The sequence below is a fragment of the Bos indicus genome, chromosome 27 (assembly GCF_029378745.1).
Source record: "Bos indicus isolate NIAB-ARS_2022 breed Sahiwal x Tharparkar chromosome 27, NIAB-ARS_B.indTharparkar_mat_pri_1.0, whole genome shotgun sequence".
Lineage (NCBI taxonomy): Eukaryota > Metazoa > Chordata > Mammalia > Artiodactyla > Bovidae > Bos > Bos indicus.
Window position 1 is genome coordinate 34,236,908 of NC_091786.1, and position 24,294 is coordinate 34,261,201.

A 24,294-nucleotide genomic window follows, 5' to 3' on the forward strand; every position below is an offset into this window, starting at 1 on the left:
TGGAAGCTTTGTCATTTTAGGTAATGTATTTATTTAGGTTTATGATCCATTTTGACTTAGTTTTTTTGTATGGTGCATGGTTTTAGATAATTTTACAAATTTTCAGGTTTTTATTATGAAATAATTACAAACTGACAGAATGTTGCAAAAACAGTCTGAAGAGTCCTATGTATTTTTCACCCACTTTCCCACAAAGGGTGACAAATTGTTTAGTGATAGAGCCAGTACTCTTGCCTGGAAAATCCCATGGACAGAGGAGCCTGGTAGGCTGCGGTCCATGGGGTCGCTAAGAGTCAGATACGACTGAGTGACTTCCCTTTCACTTTTCACTTTCATGCATTGGAGAAGGAAATGGCAACCCACTCCAGTGTTCTTGCCTGGAGAATCCCAAGGATGGGGAGTCTGGTGGGCTGCCATCTATGGGGTCGCACAGAGTCGGACACGACTATAGTGACTTAGCAGCAGAGCCATATCATATCAGTGATACTGACATTGGTATCATAACTATTAATAGTTTACAGACTTTATTCAGCTTTTACCATTTTTAACCTGCAGTTGTGTATGTACTTTTATGTAGTTTTATGCCATATAGAGATTTATGTAACCACCACCTCAATTAAAATACAGAAGTATTCCATCAACTCAAAAGATCTCCCTCCTGCTACCTCACTGTAATCACATCCACCCTCACTCTGGCCCTTATCCCTGCCCCTGGCTTCCATCTGTGATTTTGCCATTTCAATAATGTTTGTCACTGCAATAATAATGGAATCATACAACATATAACCTTTTGAGGCTGACTTTTCTCACTAAGTGTAATGCTTTTGAGGTCAGTCTATGTTGTTGTTTCATTACTTTTTACTGGGGAGTAACAGTCCATTGTGTGGATGTTACTTCACAGATTTGGAGTAATGTTTAGGCTGGTATTTCCCCTAGCACAAAGGGCCTATCTGAAGTTTGTTAAACTATTCATCCATTAAAAGATATCTAGGTTGTTTCTTCTGCTGCTGCTGCTGCTAAGTCGCTTCAGTCATGTCCGACTCTGTGCGACCCCATAGATGGCAGCCCATCAGGCTCCCCCGTCCCTGGATTCTTACCCGGATTCTCCAGGTAAGAACACTGGAGTGGGTTGCCATTTCCTTCTCCAATGCATGAAAGTGAAAAGTGATAGTGAAGTCGCTCAGTCGTGCCTGACTCTTAGCGACCCCATGGACTGCAGCCTTCCAGGCTCCCCCATCCATGGGATTCTCCAGGCAAGAGTACTGGAGTGGGGTGCCATTGCTTTCTCCTAGGTTGTTTCTAGTATTTTGCTATTATGAATAAAGTTTCCATGAATTATATTCTACTCTTTATCATCAGAGAATTAAAGAAAAATGTGGTCTTCATGAGTAAGAGATGAATCTCATCAGAGAAATGTATAATAAAGAACCAAATGGAAATTATAGAACTTACCAAAAAGTTTAATAAGTGAGATTCATGGATATAATTAATAGCAGAGTAAGATGACAGAAAAAGAGTCAATGAACATAAAGTAGAACAAAAGAAATAATCCACATCTAAAGGAAAAAGAGAAAAGATAAAAAAAAAATGAACAGAATATCAGGGACATGTAAGCAATATCAGCTAGCCTAATGGAATTATAAGTGAAATCTCAAGAGGAGAGGAAGGAGAGAAGAAAAGTATTCAAAGAAGTAATGGCTGAAAATTTCCCATATTTAACAGAAAACATTGAGTTACAATTCCAAAACACTAAGTAAAGCCAAATCAGAATCATTATAAAGAATGATCGTGGGTACATTGTAATCAAAGTGCTGAGATAAACAGAAAATAAAGCAAGAAGTCAGAAGAAAATCTGAAACAAATAGATCAATAGTGGCTGATTTTGGGGCCAGAATACAATAGAACAGCATATTTATGGTTCTGAAAGGAAAAAAACCCATCATCCTAGAATTCTGTAACATAGGAAAATAAATATTCTTCAATGATTAAAGCTCATTTCCCCTATCTCCTTCTTGCCTCCTTGTCCTCCTCCTCCTTTCTCCTTCCTTTCACAAACAATTCAGACTTCAAGACATTAGTTTCAACATAGGAGAATAGCTGTGTCTGGGTGAGGGGTTGGAGGATGGGAGTGATGAGCCATGGTGGCCCAAAGTGGGGTGAGAGAAGTCAAGCAGTATAATGTCCACATGGGTAAAAACCTACCCTGCAGAGAAGTCAGACCCTGAACATGAAGAGAAGTGCATTTATGGATGCTTAATTTCCTGTGGAAATTGGAGAAGGAATGGGCTACCCACTCCAGTATTCTGATCTGGAGAATTCCACGGACCATATAGTCCATGGGGTCGCAAAGAGTCAGACATGACTGAGCGACTTTCACAGTTTCCTGTGATCATTAAACTTACTGTTACAGACTGAATGTTTGTGTTCCCCAAATCCATGTGTTGAAACCCTAACCCCCAAGTCTATCTGTATTTGGAGAAAGGACCTCCAGGAAAGTAGTTAAGATTAAATGAGGTCATAAGGGTGGGTCTTGATCTGGTAAGATTAATGTTCTTATAAAAAAGAGCTTGCTTGCTCCTGTCTCTTGACACATGCTCTGAAGAAAGGCCATGTGAGCACACAGCGAGGAGGCAGCTGTCTGCAAGCCAGGATGAGAGTCTGTGCCAGAAACTGAATTGGCTAGGACTTTGATCTTGGGTCTCTAGCCTCCAGAGCTGTGACATAATAAATTTCTTTTGTTTAAGTCATTAGTCTATGGTATCTTGTTCTGGTAGTCCCAGCAGACTAAGACACATACTCTCAGTCCTTTGAAATACATTGAGACCTACATAATAGCTGAAGAGTCGCTGGTAAATCCAGAAGGATAGTAAGTGACTGTCTCCAGAGAGTACCTCTTACAGCCAGGTTAGAAAGAAGCATAGGTTGAAGGGAAGAATTTTGTTAACGAGTCTTGATGGCAATAATTTCTTTCTTTATTGACAGTCATTTTCTCTTCTCAGGAATGTGAATTGGACCCTTGCTGTGAAGGAAAGACCTGTAAACTTAAATCATTTGCTGAGTGTGCATATGGTGCCTGTTGTCAAGACTGTCGGGTAGGGAATTCCTCCCTATTTGGAAAAAAAAAAAAATAGGAAAAGGAAAAATGTGCCTGTATCAAAATTGGTTTTCTCTGATTTGTAAGAGAGCACTATTTTTGATGGAAAATTTGATTTTATGATTAGATGGAAAGTTTTATGATACTTGTTTGCAGTTTTGTATCATCTTCTTTTATGGCAAATGGTCTAAAGAAATTTTTTTCTGATTTATGAGTGACCTATGTTTTTCATTAGAAATTCAATAATAGGAAGTTGACACTGAAAGACCCTCTATCATTTTACCCCCTTCATTTAGCCATTGTTGATAATTTATTAATTTAGTCACTTTTTCCTATGTAAATATGAATATGTGTGTGTGTGTGTGTGTGTAAGTGGATAAACATGGGTATACATATTTTTACTATGTCCTTTTTTCAGTAATATACTATTGATTTTCTTCCATTCATTTAGTTCTATAGGTTTATATAGTTAGTGTTCCTTTATATGGCTGTACCATAATTTCTTTATCTGATCAACTAATGATGGACATTTAGATTGCTTCCAGTTTTTGCTTATAAGTAGAATTGCTGGAGTGTGCATGTGAAAATTTTGACACACGTTTTTATACTGTCTGCAGATGTGCCAGTCTGTATTTGCCAGTGTAATCAATGCACTGATAACTGTGCAGTGTACAGTATTGATTATATTATATAATCATTTTGTTTTCTCTTACTAACATGTCTTCCTTGGTGGCTCAGACGGTAAAGAGTCTGCCTGCAATGTAGGAGACCCAGGTTTGATCTCTAAGTTGGGAAGATCCCCTGGAGAAGGAAATGGCAACCCTCTCCAGTATTCTTGCCTGGAGAATCCCATGGACAGAGGAGCCTGGTGGGCTGCAGTCCATGGGGTTACAAAGAGGTAGACATGTCTGAGCAACTAACATTTTGACTTCACTTACTAACATTTGTTGTCAGCCAGTGTTATAATCCAGGTTAGTTTGATAGGTGTAACGTGGTTTTATATCTTCGTTTAATTTGCATTTCTTTTGGTCATCTATGATGCTCTGCTTTTTTCATTTTCCATATTTCATGACTTTTATAAATTGCCTGTTATTGGCCTTTGTTCACTGTTCTATTGGGTTATTTAATCTTCTGTTTTTGTTAGACCTTCTTATAGATATAAATACTGTGGTTTCAAATTTGGTTAATTTGTGGGAATTTTCCTGATATTCCTGTTCAATTTCAATCCTATTATCCTAGTTCCGTCCAGGAGGCACTTTGTGCCGAGGAAAAACCAACGAATGTGATGTTCCGGAGTATTGCAATGGTTCTTCTCAGTTCTGTCAGCCAGATGTTTTTATTCAGAATGGGTATCCTTGCCAGAATAACAAAGCCTATTGTTACAATGGCATGTGCCAATATTATGATGCTCAGTGTCAAGTCATCTTTGGCTCAAGTAAGATATTTTATTTATATTGATTGCTTTGCTTTTATTTATATATTTTTTATTTTAGTTTTTGTTAAAAATGAAAATTGAACATTATTGCTAAAATTGAAGTTCTGTTTTCTGTCTCCTATCACGTCTCCTATCACGTCTCCATCTTTCCTTCTCCATAGGTAGTCAAGGTCATGAATTTGATGCATCCAAGTTCATTTGGTGATTTTTGCTTTTACTTTCTCACTGCCCTGTCCTGTGTATATTAACATTATGTGTATATATACATGCACAGTATTGTATTTTAGCTTTAATAAACTCATGTAAATAGTATGGGGATATACACATGGATCTTCTGTTTTCATTGTTCACTCAAAATGTTTTTGCATTCTGTCTGTATTGCTGTATTTGGATCACAGAGCATTGTGTTATATAATTGGAATCCATTCTTTTCCTAGTAGTATATATATATTTTTTTATTTTGTGTGTCTTAAAATTTTTTTTTTTATCAAAGTTAGACATACACTAGATTATAGAGTCAAATTATTCATCAAGATTCTATGAAAAAGTAAAATGTACTTCCGGGCTTCCCAGGTGGTGCTGTGGTAAAAGAACCCACCTGCAAGTGCAGAAGATGCAAGAGATGGGGGTTCAATCTCTGGGTCTGGAGGATCCCCTGGAGTAGGAAATGGCAACCCACTCCAGTCTCTCCTGGAAAATTCCATGTACAGAAGAGCCTGGCAGGCTGCACACGATGGGGCTGCTTGACTGAGCACGCACTCATCAAAGTACTCCCACTTAATAGCTCATCCCTGCAGGCTACCACTATTAACCTTTTCTTCCTCCCTTCTAGTTAATTACTTTGTTACTGGCTCTAGGTCTTTAGATAATTTCTTCGTCATGCTACTTTTTTTATTTTTCCATTCTAGGTATTAAATGTTAATTTTTCACTGTGGAGGATAAGGATTAAATTTCTTCCCTTCTCTTCTCCCAACACTTGTCAACTCTTATCTACTCATGTTCATTTTTCATTCTCCATCTTCTTAATATGGATTAATTATAATTTTAGGTAGAGCTGTGTTGACTCTTGTAATCTTGTGATTTGTAACAAACAAATAAAAAAATTGGTCTTTGTTCAGTTCCTGGCACGAACTCCTAAAAGCTTTGGAATTTCCCAAATGATAAGAGCCTTGAAAGTGTCTTTTGTTATGTCAACCAGGTGACTTTTTGGCAAATCCCTTGGTTACTTAAGGATGGGCTGGTTGCCAGAGAACAAACCCTGTGGTTAGTGGTTGGAACTTTAAGTCCCCCTACCTCTGGGGAGGGGAGAAGAACTGGAGATGGAGTTACTCTCCAGTAGCCAGTGGTTTAATCAATCTGCCCATATAATGAAGCCTCTGTAAAAACTGGAAAGGATAGTTTGGAGAGCTTGGGACTTCAGTGAACTTGTGGAGAGGCAGGAAGAGAGCCTGAAACCTCCAAGCCCCTTTCTACATACCTTGCCCTGTGCATCTCTTCCATCTGTCTGTTCCTGAATTATTGATATATTCTTTGATAATAAACCAGTAATCTAGTGAGTAGAAATTTCTCTGAGTTCTGTGAGCTGCTCTAGCAAATTAAATCCAAGGAGGGGGTCATGGGAACTTTGACCAAATAGGCTTTGAGGAGAGACCCTCTAAGGAGAGACCTGCTCAGTCGTGTCCAACTCTTTACGCTCCCATAGACTGTAGCCTGCCAGGCTCCTGTGTCCATGGAATTTTCCAGGCAAGAATACTGGAGTGGGTTACCATGCCCTCCTCCAGGGGACCTTCCCAACCCAGGAATCAAACCCAGGTCTCTGCATTGCAGGCAGATTCTGTACCATCTGAACACCAGGGAAGCCCTCTGATATATTGGTTTGTCCAAAAGTTAATTGGTTTTTCTCTGTTATGGAAAACCTAAACAAACTTTTTGGCCAAACCAATATTCTGCACTAATGGGCAGGTTTATTGCTGTTTAGTCACTCAGTTGTGTCCAACTCTTTTGCAACCCCATGGACGGTAGTCCAATGGGCCCCTCTGTCCATGGGATTCTCTAGGCAAGAATATTGGGATGGGTTGCCATTTCCTCCGCCAGGGAATCTTCTCAACCCATGGATTGAGCCTGTGTCTCTGCATCTTCTGAATTGCAGGTGAATTCTTTACTGCTGAGCCACAGGGGAAGCCCTGATGAGCAGGCTATTGCAGACCAAAAAAAGTAATTAGAGATGGGGCGGGGGGAGATTGTTGTTAATTTAGCTGCATTTTCTTATATAAATGTGAGCATGTGTGTTTTGCTAGGGTTATTGCCATGTGACGTTTATCCTGTGCAAGTATTCTGCATCCATTTTCAGATTACTTCATCCTCTGCCTTTTTTATGCCATCTCCTTTCACTGCATGTCCATTTTCTTTTAAACTGAACAATATTGTACCAGGTGCGTAAGATAGGCACATGAATTTCCATCATTATATGGATTCCATTATATGGAAAGTACTGCCATTTTGGCTGCAAAATATTTCCAAATAAAATATTTTTAGGAATATGTATAAGTGGCAAAGTTGAGCATTAAAGGATACATATATAAAATACAAGAAAACAAGAATGGATTGATACTTTGACAGTGTCATGGCTGTTTGTCAGTGTAATTAATACCTAAATTAAGCTTCCATATATAGTAAATTGGGCTGCCCTGGTAGCTCAGTGGTAAAGAATCCACCTGCCAATGCAAGAGATACAGGTTTGATCCCTGTGTGAAAAAATAATAGCTGGCAGTGTTTTCACCAACTCTCCCTAGCCTGATCTAACCAGGGGTGCAGTGGAGCTGTGAGAACAGTGAAAATAAGGAGACTGAAAGTGCTGCCATACTGTGCATGGTTTTTGACTTATTTATAATTTCATCTTCTTTAATGACACTTCTTTGAGTACTTGAGTGTTCGAATGTTTAATGTTTAAGTACCATGCTAATGTTTAAGTACCAACCAGGCTTTATCTTTACATCTTGTTGTTAATTATAAATGTGGAGCAAAATGTTTCACCTGTAGGTTCTGAAATTTTTTCATAGTTGTTGAGGCAGTTCATCCAGACGTATGGACTGTTGTGGCAAATGCTTTTATTTGTGAATTAAATTGCCAAGTCTTAAAAACATTAAAAAATTTAAAAATTTTATTGGTGTATAGTTGATTTACAATGTTGTGTTAGTTTCAGGTGTACAAATTTTTTTTTTTTTTTTTTTATGTTACAGAAGCCAAGGCTGCCCCGAAGGAATGTTTCCTTGATGTGAATTCCAAAGGTGACAGATTTGGCAATTGTGGTTTCTCTGGCCATGAATACAAGAAGTGTGCCATTGGGTAAGTGGAGGCAAAAAAAAAAACAATAAGAAAAACACATGAAAGAATGTGATATCAGTCATCTATAGGAAGTTTTATAGCTCCTTGTGACTGTTTTCTCCTCCTTAAATGTATAACTTTTCAGACTTAACAATTTTATAAAGCATGGCTTCAGAGAGACTGAATATGAATGGTAAAATAATGCATAGCTTTTGACATTAACTGTCTAAAATATAATGTTTTTTATAATATCACTTTTGTTTATCCTTGTTCTATAGTAAAAGCCTCAAATAAACATTCTTCTTTTTCCTTTTGTTAAAAGATTTGCGTGCTAAACCCATATATAAAGGTACCTGCAGAATTAATTCAGAACTTCATAATTTTCTTCTGGCTCTATATAATTTTAAAGTCATTAATTAGAAAACTTTTTTGTTTCTATAACATTTGCACATTGTGAAAAATAATATTGCAAAGTTATAAACAAGAGAAGAGTTATCATGATCTCTCTTTCTGTATATGTTCACTAATTTCAGTGTACGTATGTCTTCTTTTATTTTGATTCTGTGCACCGTACACATACACAGTAACGTTAATTTTAAAAAAATTGGAATTAGTCTATAATACGGTGCTTTCCAGATACACAGATAGATAAATGTAGGTATGTAAACATATAAATCATTCTGAATGGAGCTCTTCTGGTGGATGTGAGGGCAGGAAATTCCTACCAGCTGAGGTTCACCCAGAGGCTTTGACCATGAAGCCATGGGGCTCTAGAGAATGAGCTGGATACTCACTGCTGCTGCTGCTTAGTCGCTTCAGTCGTGTCCGACTCTGTGCAGCCCCATAGACGGGAGCCCACCAGGCTCCCCCGTCCCTGGGATTCTCCAGGTAAGAACACTGGAGTGGGTTGCCATTTCCTTCTCCAATGCAGGCAAGTGAAAAGTGATAGTGAAGTCGCTCAGTCGTGCCTGACTCTTAGCGACCCCATGGACTGCAGCCTACCAGGCTCCTCTGTCCATGGGATTTTCCAGGCAAGAGTACTGGAGTGGGGTGCCATTGCCTTCTCCAGGAAACTCACTAGACTGTATTATATCTGTTGCAGTGCTAACATTCTGTATCAATTATTTTGTTTTTTGTAATAGTCATATTTTTATTCTAAAAATGGTTATAAAAAGCCAAAAAAATTAAATAATGCTGTGCTTCTCTTCTACCCACTTCACCTCCTACTCTGTTGGGTAATAGCAAAGCCACTGAGGTAAAACAATGCTCATGAAGAAGAAATAACAACTGTGACTTCCATGTTCCTAAATCTAACAGAGTATCTTTAGGTCTTCAAGCTTCTGGACCTTTCAGTAGCATTCATCTATGTTGAGCATTTTCTCCTTGAAGAAGCCCCTTTTGTTGGCTTTTGTGTGGAATGCTCTTCTAGTATTTTTCTCTGTTTCTGGATGCTTCTTTAATGTATTTATTTGTAGGCTTATCTTTCTCTACTGAGCCATTAAATGTTGAGAAATACTTCCACTCTGCTGATCTGGCCCTCTGCCACAGGGCCATGACATGTGGTGTTCCTTCTGCTTAGTTTGCCCTTTTGTCTCTGCCAGATCTCATTTTAACTAACTCTTTTAAGATAAGAATAGCAAGGAGAGATAAGAAAGCCTTCTTCAGCGATCAATGCAAAGAAATAGGGGCAAACAATAGAATGGGAAAGACTAGAGATCTCTTCAAGAAAATTAGAGATACCAAGGGAATGTTTCATGCAAAGATGGGCTCAATAAAGGACAGAAATGGTATGGACCTAACAGAAGCAGAAGATATTAAGAAGAGGTAGCAAGAATACACCCAAGAACTATACAAAAAAGATCTTCACAACCCAGATAATCACGATTGTGTGATCACTCATCTAGAGCCAGAGATCCTGGAATGTGAAGTCAAGTGGGCCTTAGAAAGCATCACTACAAACAAAGCTGGTGGAGGTGATGGCATTCCAGTGGAGCTATTTCAAATCCTGAAAGATGATGCTGTGAAAGTGCTGCACTCAATATGCCAGCAAATTTGGAAAACTCAGCAGTGGCCACAGGACTGGAAAAGGTCAGTTTTCATTCCAATCCCAAAGAAAGGCAATGCCAAAGAATGCTCAAACTACTGCACAATTGCACTCATCTCACACGCTAGTAAAGTAATGCTCAAAATTCTCCAAGCCAGGCTTCAGCAATACGTGAACTGTGAGCTTTCAGATGTTCAAGCTGGATTTAGAAAGGCAGAGGAATCAGAAATCAAATTGCCAACATCCACTGGATCATCGAAAAAGCAAGAGAGTTCCAGAAAAACATCTATTTCTGCTTTATTGACTATGCCAAAGCCTTTGACTGTGTGGATCACAATAACTGTGGACAATTCTGAAAGAGATGGGAATACCAGACCACCTGCCCTGCCTCTTGAGAAATCTGTATGCAGGTCAGGAAGCAACAGTTAGAACTGGACATGAAACAACAGGCTGGTTCCAAATAGGAAAAGGAGTACGTCAAGGCTATATATTGTCGCCCTGCTTATTTAACTTATATGCAGAGTACATCATGGGAAGCACTGGGCTGGAGGAAGCACAAGCTGGAATCAAGATTGCCGGGAGAAATATCAATAACGTCAGATATGCAGATGACACCACCCTTATGGCAGAAAGTGAAGAAGAACTAGAGTCTGTTGATGAACATGAAAGAGGAGAGTGAAAAGTTGGCTTAAAGCTTAACATTTGGAAAACTAGGACCATGGCATCTGGTCCCATCACTTCATGGCAAATAGATGGGGAAACAGTGGAAACAGTGTCAGACTTTATTTTTTTGGGCTCCAAAATACTGCAGATGGTGATTGCAGCCATGAAATTAAAAGACGCTTACTCCTTGGAAGGAAACTTATGACCAACCTAGACAACATATTCAAAAGCAGAGACATTACTTTGCCAACAAAGGCCCGTCTATTCAAGGCTATGGTTTTTCCAGTGGTCATGTATGGATGTGAGAGTTGGACTGTGAAGAAAGCTGAGTGCTGAAGAATTGATGCTTTTGAACTGTGGTGTTGGAGAAGACTCTTGAGAGTCCCTTGGACTGCAAGGAGATCCAACCAGTCCATCCTAAAGGAGATCAGTCCTGGGTGTTCATTGGAAGGACTGATGTTGAAGCTGAAACTTCAATACTTTGGCCACCTGATGCGAAGAGTTGACTTTTTGGAAAACACCCTGATGTGGGAAAGATTGAGGGCAGGAGAAGGGGATGACAGAGGATGAGATGGTTGGATGCATCACTGACTCAGTGGACATGGTTTTGGGTGGACTCTGGGAGTTGGTGATGGACAGGGAGGTCTGGCATGCTATGGTTCATGGGGTCGCAAAGAGTCGGACATGACTGAGCGACTGAATGAACTGAACCAAGACTTCCTCAACTTCCTTTCCAGGGTCAGATGTCCCTCTTATAGATGTGCTTAATGCCATGTGCTTTAAAGAAAGTATTAGTCAATTTATGTTGTTCTAATTCATTACAAATTAATTATTCATAGAAACTATTTCATAGAGTATTTACAATATATCTTTCTTGATATAAAAAACAGAGTAGGTTGAAAGAAGTTAGCAAAACAAAGTATTTCAAAAGAGGGTATATGACTATCTTGAGTAGTCTCAAAACTAGCTGTAGCACTCTTTTTCTGGGGAATTTTTTTGTATATTTAAATGGCGTGGGAAGGCTTTATTGCCTTACTATTGCCTTAACAAGAACAATCATTTAAAAATGATACTGCTTTAGAATAAGATAGATGCTGTAATAGGTAATTTTCTAGATAAAGGGAAAGTCAGATACAAACCAGTCATAAGCACAGCACTTTCAAGATTCTTTTATGATGTTTAGGAAAAACCAAGGAAGACTCTTTTGTGTACTTTGGGGAGTTTGATCTATCTTGACTAACATAATTAGGCTAAATCAAAATGAGGAAAGTAGCAATTTGAAAGTTGAAGGAAGGGTGACTAGGTTAAAAAGTTGCATGCTTCTTTTTCTTTGAATTTGATATATTGTGTTTTCCTTATTGTTCAGTTCTTAATATTTTCTTAGTTACATTGTGATTTCTCCTTTGACTCATGAGTTATTAAAAATGTATTGCCCATTTCCAAGTATTTGGGAGTATTCTGGTTTTCTGTTTGTTTTTGGTTTTTAGTTTACTTCCATTGAGAACATACTTTGTATAATTTCAGTTCTTTTCAATTTGTTAGGATGTGAATTACTGTCCAGCATATGGTCTGTTTTGGTCAATGTTCCATGTCATTTAAAAAGCAGAGTATTCTGCTGCTATTGGATATATTGTTCCATAAATGTCAAGTTAATTAATTGTCATATTCAAATCTTCTATATTCTGGGTGTATGTGCGTATTTATCTGTCTCTCCTTCAGTTTCTGAAAGGGATATGTGCAGATCTCCAGCTATGATTATGAAGTTGTCTACTTCTTTTAGTTCTGTATATTCTTCTTGTATGTGTTTTAAAGTGTGTTCTTTGGTGCTTATATTATTAGGTGCATACACATTTAGGATTGTTATATGTCTTCTGAAGGAACTGAATCTTTTATTATTACCAAAGTCTCTACTTTGGAATTTTTATTTTTGGCAGTATTTGTCACATAAACATTTTATTTGCTTATATGACTATTTGCCTGAAACAGTTTTTCTATTGGTGCTTGTGATATAAATTTAAATGAATATAACAGTAAGCATCTCTTAGCTTTATTGGCTGTTTGCATTTCTTATTTTGTGAATTGCATATTTATATCTTTGCTATTATTTTTCTGTTGAAGTTACTATCCATTTAATGATTTGTGATCGATTTTTAAAAATATATTAAGAGTATTTATTTTTCTTTTTTAAAAAAATTATTTTTTATTGAAGGATAATTGCTTTACAGCAATTACAGAATTTTGTTGTTTTCTACCAAACCTCAATCAGCCATTTTGTTTTTAATATGTCACCAAGACTATACATGAAACATTGAATACATTATAGAAAAATGAATTTTGGTAGGTTCCAGTAGATGCTAACCAAGATCTGTTTTATTCTATGCTTTGTTTTAGAGGTTTTCATAACTAATTTCAACTAACTCTGTGACACTGGGGCTTCCCTGGTGGCTCAGATGGTGAAGAATATGCCTCCTATGCAGGAGACCTGGGTTTGATCCCTGGGTTGGGAGGATCCCCTGAAGAAGGGCATGGCAACCCACTCCAGTATTCTTGCCTGGAGACTTCCATGGTCTGAGAAACCTGGCAGGCTACATAGTTCATAGGGTTGCAAAGAGTTGGGCACGACTGAAGCAACTTAGTATGCATGCTTGCATGTGACATAGGCATCATTATATAGCTCTTGTTTTTCAGATGAAGAAACTGAACTTCAGAAAGTTTAAGCATTTCACTCAGATTGCCTCGTAAGTAAATGGTGACGTAGGAATGAACATAGGGACTTTCCTGGTGGTCCAGTGGCTAAGACTCTCTGCTCTCAATGCAGGGGGCCTGGGTTCAATCCTTGGTCAGGGAACTAGATACTGCATATCAGAATTAAAGATCCCAAGTGCTGCAACTGAGACCTGGTGCAGCCAAATAAATAATTAATTTTAAAAAAAGAATAAATGTCAAGTTGGGACAAAAGAACTTAACTCTTAAGTGCAGGATGGAAGGAAAAGCAGGCTTAATAGCAGCATGTGCAAAAAGCAAATAGAGGTTTTAGCTAAGGATAAATTCAAGGACATCAGTAATATAATGTAGTTTCCATAAGAGCTACTGTCATCCTGGGTTTCATAGAAGTATAATATCTCAGTGAAGTAAATGACAGTTCATCTTGTTCTTTGCTAATCAGACTGTAACTAAAGTTTCCTGTTTCACTCCGAGCACTGAGGTTCAATAGGTAGTGAGACAAAGTGGAACATATTTAAGAGGGGAGCTTCCTTGTTGCATGAGAAATAATTGTAGAATATTTCCCTGGTGAAGTAAGTCATTTGGACCTGCATGACAGTTGTCCTAAAAGGTTGCCATGTAGAGGAAAGAAAAGATATTATCTGTGTGGTCTCATGTTGACCATCTGGGACCAATGAGGAAAAGTTATAGAGAGAAAGATGTTAACTCAGGAAGTAAAAGAATGTTATGATAGTTAGTGTGAGAATATTTAGGAGGTGATGAATTAGAGGAATTGAAAAATCATATCCTACAATGACTTGGTCGTGATATCACAGGGGAGATTTAATAGGGTAGGTGCTTAGATCAAAAGACAAGCCATTAAAAAGGAAATTTCAGTGCAGCATCTTAAGAGTTGATGTTAGGGATACTTAATATATCATGAAGGGATATAGGAAGAACATTAACTCACACACCCTTGGTAATAGGAATTGTAGTCAAGGAGGTCTTTGTAGAGTTCTAATACTGAATTAGTGAATTAATGAACTAATGAATTGAGTCTTTTAGTAAGTAAGAGTTAGCTAAGCGAAGAGAGATTGAGTTCCTTCAAGCTTGTTTAACATTACAAAATCTGACTCTTCTTTATTATAACTCAATAAAAAGACACCATTGAATTTCAGTATAGTTCTGTTATTTTCTATGTAAAAGCATTTATAAAATTATATCACATTTAAAAGCAACTACATTAGTTAGACTTTTTTGAGCCCTAAGCAGATAGTGAAGAGGGATTCTTAGGTGTCCGCATCATCACCCCCGGTACCCTAGGAATTTGCGTCTTTACATGCACTTACATCTTCTCTTTGCCATATTGAAAGAGAGCTACTTTGATCTCTGTTGCTGTCACACACTTTCTCTGTTGAGATTCCCTTCAGCTAAATAGAAATAAACTCTCTGTACAAAAATATATAATTTTTCTTTTGTAAGTACACCAGATGCATTGTAGTTTGCACTGTTTCTCTTTCTTTCCAGGAATGCTTTGTGTGGAAAGCTTCAGTGTGAGAATGTACAACAATTGCCTGTATTTGGGGTTGTGCCTGCTATCATTCAGACTCCTGGAAAAGGCACCAAGTGCTGGGGTGTGGACTTCCAGCTTGGATCTGATGTTCCAGATCCTGGCATGGTGAATGAAGGCACCAGCTGTGATGTTGGAAAGGTAATAAAAATGTTTTTTAAAACAAATAAAAAATTTAAGAATTAAAAATAAAATCATTATACAAAGTGAGTGGTTCTTTTCTGGTTATAAAAGAAATCTCTACTCATTGTGGAGATTTGGAAAAACAGAAAGCCACCAAGAATAAAATTAAGAATGGCTATACCTCCTGATGATTTATAGCCATATAAAGCTTTCTTTTCATTTAAAATTTTTATTGGAATATAGTTGGTTTACAGTTGTGTTAGTTTCATGTAATGGTTTCTTTAACTACGGAAATGATCAGTTTTTATAATGGTCACTGAGTTGGAATATTCATTATCTGCATCTAATTTGGTAGTTTCTACAATTTCATTAAAGAAACTTCTATATCCATAAAAAGAAGCTATAATTCTGTTACTCTGATTTCTTTCTTAGAGTCATGTATTATAACCTGTTGTTTCTGTGTTGTAATATACTGGGCACCTCCCCCCCCCCACCGCCCCCCCCACCCCCTTTCAATGTGCTGTTGTTTATTAGTCAGGGTACTACTTGCTGGGACATTTAGGGGATTTTCAGGAGTGTGTGTGTGTATGTGTACATGCGTACGTGACTATACTATAAGTGTTGTAATGCTTGTCCTCCCCACGCTTCCTGCTACTCTGACCACAGCTGTTTGGATCAGATGTGAGCCAAGAGTTAGCTGCTGAGTTACTACCAGTGGTTCTGGATGAGATGAGCTAGGCCTAACTCCATTTGTGGGGGGAATACATAAGTAAAGAAAGGCACTTAAGAGTAGAGCTGAAACTGAGAAGTCTCTGAGGGATGCCATAATGTAGGAGTAGGGCTAGAAGGGTGATAGCAAGCTTAAGCTATATAGGAGAGATCTAAGGGTGCAGGATTGTTGAACAAGTTGAAGAAACCAACTCAGGAGAACAGAGGAGGAAAGAGCGAACACAATTGACTGATTATGGGACCATGGGACACATGAAAAAGACAGAGAGGCCCTCAGGTTACCTCAGTTTCTACCAAGTTTTCAATTCCCATTCTGTTGTTCCTCATTCTTACAAAAAGACCCTTGTGTTTTTGTGTCTGCCTTTGCCATGGGCTTCCCTTGTGGCTCAGCTGGTAAAAAATCCCCCTGCAATGTGGGAGACCTGGCTTCTGTCCCTGGGTTGGGAAGATCCCCTGGAGAAGGGAAAGGCTACCCACTCCAGTATTCTGGCCTGGAGAATTCTGTGGACTATAGCCATGGGGTGGCAAAGAGTCGGACATGACTGAGTGACTTTCACTTTGCCATGCCATTAATTCAGCTACTGAGGTTAGTATAAACAATGTTGAGGTAAAGGACTTAATAAGAAATTTCACAACATCCTGGTTGTTTTCTGAGGTTAAAGGCTAACCTACTGGGGTACATATGTTTAAGGTTTTATATATAGTTTTGCCAGATTTCTTTTTATAAAAGTTTTTCCCTGTTTATTTTCTGAGCAGTTTTCAATAGTTAGTGTTTCAGTTCTCTATATTGTAATCAGGATTAGGTACAATTGTTTTTAAACTGTCATTGGTCATTTTCTTTTTATTTTGTTCTTTCTTGACTGCTAGTGACATTAAATTTTTTAGTCTCCATATATTTATTCCTTCTTTTGTGATTTGCTTGTTAATATTCTTTGCTTATTTAAAAAATTGTGTGTTTTTCTTATCAATTTTTAAAGAGCTATAACTTATGTCATATAAAACTTAATATAATACATTTTAAAAATTTATTTGCCCTATTTATTACTTGCCTCTTTTGATTTTAGTATTTTTTTCCATGTTTACTTTTTTATATAAACAAATCTATTTTTCTTTTCCTTTAAGAAAGGAAAAGTAAAGAAAGTCTGACTTTACTTTCAAATTTTAAAGACTTTTCTTAGTATAGTATCAGAGAATTATTTTCTAGGACATTAAAAAATTTTTAAATGCTTATCTCTTTAGTCCAGTTTGAGTGTATAGTATGAGGTTGGCATTCTTTTTTTCATCATTTTATTCATTTAGAGATGATGACTGTATGCTGACTTCTAATGTTACTTTTTTTTTTTTTAGAATGATTTGTTATTTGCCTACACCTCAAGTATAATCTCTCTTTTAATTTGAAATCTTATTTAAATTGCTTATTAAATTTTTATATATACTTGGGCTTGGTTTCTGCTTTTTCACGTCATGTCCACTGACTGGTCTGACTACTCATATGTCAGTAATTGACTTCTTTTAGTTTTTATTAGTTTTATAATGTATTTTTAATATTTGGTTATATAAATGCCCCTTCATTCTTTTTTCATAGTTTTCTTCGCTATTAATATTCATTTATTATTACAGATGAACTTGAGATCATTTTGTCAAGGTGCCAAAAAAAAAATTAAAAGTAAAAGCGCTTTGGAATTTTGGTTGGGATCAAATCAGATTTATAAATTTGTAATGGGGAAAAGTGACATCTTTACATTATTCAGTCTTCTCATAGAAGAACATGGTATGTCTCTCAATTTCTTGGGGGTTGTATTTTAAAGCTTTAGTTATAAAGCTCCTTTTCATTTTTTTGTTATTCCTAGGTATTTTATATTTTGATTGCTATTATGAATAACACAGAATTATTATGTTTTCTAATTTGTTGTTACATTTTTAATTTGTTTTTATTGGTAAGAGAAGCTATTTTGTTTATAGTTTTATTGGCTATTATTGATATTCAGAAAAATATATTCATTTGTGTATATTTACTTTGTCACCAGCCATATGCTTAGTGTTACATATTTTTATTATTGTATTAGAATTTTTTAGGTAAGCTGTTATCTGTAAATGATAGAAAGTTGATTTCTTTTCTGATACTTACAATTTGAATTTTTTTCCTGTGTAATTGCAATGGTAAAACTTGCAGGATAATTTTAAATAATAATCATGATAGTGTACTTTGTCTTCTCCCTAACTTGACTGGGAATATGTACAGTCTTTCAGGGTTATATGTGATTTTGACTGTTGACTTGGGATAGATAGTGTTTTTCATTTAATGGAGAATCCTTTTATTTATTTATTTATTTTTTATTATATTTTTTTAAATTTAATTTTATTTTTAAACTTTACATAATTGTATTAGTTTTGCCAAATATCAAAATGAATCCGCCACAGGTATACATGTGTTCCCCATCCTGAACCCTCCTCCCTCCTCCCTCCCCATACCATCCCTCTGGGTCGTCCCAGTGCACTAGCCCCAAGCATCCAGTATCGTGCATCGAACCTGGACTGGCAACTCGTTTCATACATGATATATTACATGTTTCAATCCTTTTAATTGTAATTAGTAAGAAGAAAAGAACAAATAGTTTTAAAATTTTATAAGTATTTTCCAATAGCTGTTTAAATAATCACTACGTATTTTCCTTTGACTTGTTCATGTGTTGAGTTACGTTGGTAAATTCCTTGACATTAAATTGTCTTTACAACCCTGGAGCAAACACTGGTAATGTAGATTTATTTCTCAGTCTTTGTGCTGGTGAATATACTTTTATATTTCTGAAGCTGTCCTCTTATGCTTTTTTAACTGATGAAAATTTACTCTGTGAATTTTAGTCAGTACTCTTAAATTTCACAGAAACTCAGCTAAGACTGAATTAAATCATAGCAGGAAATTTACTGATTCAAACCACAGAATCAAATACAAAGCTTTGGAACCCAGAATCTCAGATAATGTTCCTATGGTTCTTTTACTGTATCTTTCATCTTTGTTTTCCATTGCTGTCCCCGCCACCTCCCCTGTAGCCAAGCCCAGCTTTATTAAAATACAATTGATATGCAACATTATGTAAGTTTGAGCTGTACAATGTGATGATTTGATATATATTGTGAAATAATTAGCACAGTAAGGTTAGTTAACACATCTGTCACCTCGCATACATTTTTTTTTGGGTGAGAACATTTTAAGATTTACTCTTACCAACTTTCAAGAATATAATACAGTATTGCTAACTGTAATCACCATGCTGAATATTAGATCCCCAGAACTTATTCATCTTATAATTGAAAGTTTATACCTTTTGACCAACATCTCTCCATTTCTCCCATTCCCTGGCAACCACCCTTCCAGTCTCTGAATTCAGTTTTTAAAAATATTCCATATATAAGTGAGATCATATGGAATTAATTTTTCTCAGTCAGACTTATTTCTCTTAGTCTGAATGCTCTGAAGATCCATCCATATTGTTGCAAATGGCAGGACTGGTTGTTCAGGAGTGTGTTGTTTAATTTTCAGTTTTGTGAATTTTCCAGTTTTCTACTAGTTATACTACTGTGGTTGAAAAAGAAACCAGATAGGATTTTGATCTTCTTAAGCCTTGTTTGGAGAAGGCAATGGCACCCCACTCCAGTACTCTTGCCTGGCAAATCCCATGGACAGAGGAGCCTGGTAGGCTGCAGTCCATGGGGTCGCCAAGAGTCGGACACGACTGAGCGACTTCACTTTCACTTTTCACTTTCATGCATTTGAGAAGGAAATGGCAACCCACTCCAGTGTTCTTGCCTGGAGAATCCCAGGGATGGGGGAGCCTGGTAGGCTACCATCTATGGGGTCACACAGAGTCGGACATGACTAAAGTGACTTAGCATAGCATAGCAAGCCTTGTTTTGTGGCTCAGCATATGGTTTATTACATGGAATGTTCTGTGTGTGCTTAAGAAAAATATATATTCTGCTGCTGTTGCATGAAATGTTCTGTATATATCTTTTGGTCTATTTTGGTCTATAGTGTTCTTCAGGTCTTCTTTTTCCTTATTACATTTCTGTATGCATCATCTATCCAATATTGAAACTGAAGTCCCCTATACTGTTATTGTATTGCTATTTCTCCCTTCAATTCTGTTATTATTTGCATTAAATATTAGATGCTCCAATATAGGGTGCATATATACTTGTGATAATTGACCCCTTTATCAGTATATAGTAACCTTCTTTGTCTCTTGTGATTGATTTTGTCTGAAAGTGTATTATATGTGATACAACTGTTGCTACTCCTGTTCTCTTTTGGTTACTATTTGCATGGAATATCTTTTTCCATCTCTTTACTTTCAACTGGTGCATATCATTAAAGTTAAAGTGAATCTCTGTGGGCAACATATTGTTAGATCATTTTTCTTTTTTAATACATTCAATCACTTTGTGTCTTTTGTTTTAGAAATTTAGTTCATTTATGTTTAAAGTAACTATTGATAGGTAAAGACTTATTTAACTGTCATTTTGTTAAATGTTTGTTGCCTGTTTTGTATTTTTTTTGTTTCTCCCTTTCTGTCTTGTGATATATTTTATTATAGTGCATGCTTTAATTCTTTTCTCTTTATCTTTTGTGCATCTACTATAAGTTTTTTTTTCCTTTTATTGGAACTTTATTAGTTTCCTTTGATGATGTCATATTTGCTTGATTTTTCCATGTAGCCTTGCATTGGTATTTGTGTATTTGAAGGGGGTAAACACCTCTTCCAGTCTTTACAGAAAGGTTTCAGCTGGTAAATACCTCCTGCCTGTTTTGTGTGTAGATGGGATTATCTCTGGAATCTTAGTCTGCCTGGTTTGGAACTGGTTTCAAATCTGTCTCTAGATATGCCCTGGGACCTATGGTTGGTGAACTTTTTATTAGGAACTTGGTAGGGTATTGGTGCTAACTGGTCCCTGGGTATATTGAACTGCCCTTTTCAGGAGGTAGCCCCAAGACATGGTCCACAGTTGGGTCCTGATACAGCAGGCCTATTACCAATTGCATGGATGGGTGGAGCTCCTATCAGGTACCTAAGAAGGCTACTGTCTGTTCACTAATTGAGTCCCTGGATGGGCAGGACTGGTTTGTGGAATGTGATTGAAATGGACTGGAATGAAATCCCAGGAGCCATTTCACATTTTGCAACCAAAACTGAAGTCTGTAGACCTGGTTCATGAGGCATGGATATGCATTTCCCCGGTGAGGTACTTGGATGTGCTGGGCTCCTTCCTGACCATGGCCTGACCAGTTCAGGATCTCATCAAGTACAGACATGACTGTCTCCTCTCTGATGTCGGTTCATACAAGGGAACTAATCCTATTGGACCAGGGTTTCACCATCATGACCTCAACACACCCTAATTACATACCTTTAGATATCACCACACATGGATTAGGGCTTCAGCATAGGTGTTTTGAGGGGAACCCAAACATTGAGTGTAGCAGACAGTCACTAGAATAGACTTTAGTTAATAGAAGTAGAAAAATATTCATTCTTGTCTCATGCCTATGTAGCTTTTGCTGTTGAGTTGTGCATTGTGTTCAGTATGCTAAAGTGTGGTTTACCTCAACATGTGTACAGTTTAGTTGTTTTTGATTTGAATATAATAAAGAAATGATTGGTCAAGGTTCTCCAGAGAAACAGAACCATTAGGTTGTGTATGTGTGTGTGTATGTTTGTGTATGTATAAGGTTTTTTTTTAAAAAAAATAAGGCATTAGCTTATATAGTTATGAAAAATAACAATCCCAAGATCTGCAGAGGGCAAGTTGGAGACTGAGAAGACCTGATGGTGTACTTCCTGTTCAAAGGCTAGCGAGTTTGAGTCCCAGAAAGAGTTATGATTCAGTCTGAGTCCAGAGGCAAGGAAAAAAAAAAGAACCAGTGTCCCAGTTAGAAGGCAGGCAGCAGGAGAAATTCTCTCTTATTTGGAGGAGGGTCAGCCTTTTAATTTTTATTCATGCCGTTAACTAATTGGACAAGACCAAGATAAGGAGGGTAACTTGCTTTACATTTGATCAACTTATGTGTTAATCGCTTCCAAAAACGTCCCACAGAAACATCTAGAATGTTTGATCAAATATCTAGGCACCCTGTGAGCCAGTCAAGTTGATGCATGAAATTAACATCACAGGTCCACATCTTGTTAGCTTGGGGTCCTTATGCATCTCCTTAAATTATACATAATCTTCAACATGATAACAGTCTTTGAGATAATCTTGAAGACAGTAGCATGGTCATAATTTTGCATAACATGGTAGAACTGTGTACAACCATTGTATCTCGTGTGTAACAGAAAATGCACTAAATCCTACCTTGAGGAGATTAATTCTTTGGCCACTGTGTACTTTTCTTGATATCCTGTAACTTAAATCCTGTCATGTAAAGTTAGCAATACTTAAATACTATGATATAAAGGTAATACATTGTATGTTACCTGAGGGACTAAGAGAGAGAAGAAAAAAGTATTTGATACACGTACACACAAGCATGTTTATAACAAATTGAGGGAATGGTCATGATAATTACAGTTTTCATTTCTGTAATATAGTTATAGCTGATGTTTCATTTGTTTTTATTTTTGGCTGCACCGTGTGGCTTATGGTACCTTAGTTCCCCAAGGGGTCGAAGCCATGCTTCCTGTAGTGGAAGCACAGAGACTTTACCACTGGGCCACTAGGAAAGTCCCTATAGCTGGTATTTGTTAACTGTCTTCTTCCCTAATTCTTTATTGTCTTTGTTTTCAGCAAGGACTCAGCTGATTAGGATTTTTGCTTGGCAGGATGCTGTAAAACCTTCATTCCTGAAGGCTCTGGACTGTTAGTAGTCCTGTCAGGATTGGGTGGTTGTAGTTTTCTACTGGTCTTTATAATGGTCATACTAAGAAACACCCTAAGGGATCTCCTATATTCCACACATACTCTTCCTTATTCCATTGTGGAGTAACAGTCCAGTTTTCCCTTGGGAATGGATCAGTCACATCAGCCCACAGTAACTCCCTTCTTTGTCTGTTCGTTCAGAGGCATGAGAAATCTGAAGTGAGTGGGTGGCAGTCTTAACTTCCAGTTCAGTGGAATCACTGATGTGTTTCCTGATGGAAGCATTCTTCCCTCTAGAATTAAGACTTCTAGATTAACTATAGAGCATAAAGTCGTGGGAGCAGGGAGCAAACATTTTGCTAGTGGGCCACTAAGAGAAATAGTGAGTGGTGCCACTCCATTTCCACACCTTGATTGCTGGACCTCTGTCTTATACAGGCAGACACATAAAAGTAATCATTACAGTCAGTTAGAACAAGTTATTGCAAGTTCAGAATGAAAATATGAATTGGAAAAAAACCTATAAAAGATGCTAGATTGCAATATTCATTTATCCTGTTTGTCTGCCAATTTCTCTCAAAATATAAAGGAACTAATTAGGGAATAGATTCCAAAGTGTGAAGTATATGAGATTGCATCAGTAGATAAAATTTCAACAAGTTTTGAAAAGTTGAAAGAGGAAAGAAAGTAGTTTGCCAGAGTAGTAGGACATACAGCTTACAGTGCAGACTGATAGAGTGTGAACAAAGAGCCTGGATCTTAGCCTGGCAGAACCCTAAACAGATTGGTGATTTGGAAACAGTGATTATAGCTGAGAGGGGTGGGGGAAAACATGATATTGAAAATGGACTTACATTTAGTTGACTGATGGAGAAGCTAGTCCTTCTGTCTGTCTGCTTCTCCTGTCCTGTCAACAAAGCAGCGAATTGCCTGTTACCCTAGGAGCAGGTTGGAGATGAGAAGATAAGATTTTTTATATTAGTTGGTCATCCTCCTAAGAGATGTCTGTCTCCCTGTCCTAACCCTAGTACACTGTTCATCTTCATGCATATATAACTGAACTATAGATTTATTGTTACATAAAGTTGGAGGATTTTGTGAGGAAGCTGAACAGAAAGACTGAAACAGAAAAATGAGAGAAAAGATAAAAGGCTGCAAGGGTAAAGTAAAGATTTTAAAATCCAACTAATTTAAATCTCTAAAGAAAGAAAACATAAATGAATAGTTGTGGAGTTTCAGAGCCTTTTCTGTAGTAGTGGAATTATCTCTGTCTGATTTGAAAAAATCCATTTGTGAATATTTTACTTTAGATTTTTACGTGTATATTTGTAGAGAAGGATAGATTATAGTTTTGTTTTAGGCCTTTGTGTCATCTCTGTCCTTTTTGATTGTTAGTTCTATGTCAGTTAGTTAATTTCATCAAATACGCAGTATGGGAATTAACTATTCCTTAAAAGTATGAAAGAGTTCATCAATGAAATCATCTACACGCAGGTCTTTTTTTCCCCCTGGCTAGTTTACTAATGCGTTCAAGTTTTCTTTACTCATTACTTCTTTTTCTTTCAGATCTGTAGAAATTTCGCCTGTGTAAATGTTTCTGTTCTGAATTATGACTGTGACATTCAGCAAAAGTGTCATGGACATGGGGTAGGTAATAGTCTCTTTTGGTTTGTTCACGAAAGTAGTGCTTGAATAATGAGAGTTCTCCGTGAGGTTGCTCAGTGAGATTTCTTAAGGTTTTTAGATATTGGGGA

At 37.1% G+C, this 24,294-nt stretch overlaps 1 protein-coding gene across 2 annotated transcripts in view; it reads left to right on the plus strand.

Annotated features, from left to right (window-relative positions):
* ADAM9 (ADAM metallopeptidase domain 9) overlaps nt 1-24,294 on the plus strand; it is a 92,717-nt gene that overhangs the window by 54,674 nt on the left and 13,749 nt on the right. For both annotated transcript variants that reach the window (XM_019953489.2, XM_070781444.1), the window contains 5 exons: nt 3,000-3,092; nt 4,334-4,529; nt 7,769-7,874; nt 14,791-14,974; nt 24,107-24,187. In XM_019953489.2, the coding sequence (XP_019809048.2) occupies nt 3,000-3,092; nt 4,334-4,529; nt 7,769-7,874; nt 14,791-14,974; nt 24,107-24,187 (660 nt within the window). The remainder of the gene's footprint in view (nt 1-2,999; nt 3,093-4,333; nt 4,530-7,768; nt 7,875-14,790; nt 14,975-24,106; nt 24,188-24,294) is intronic.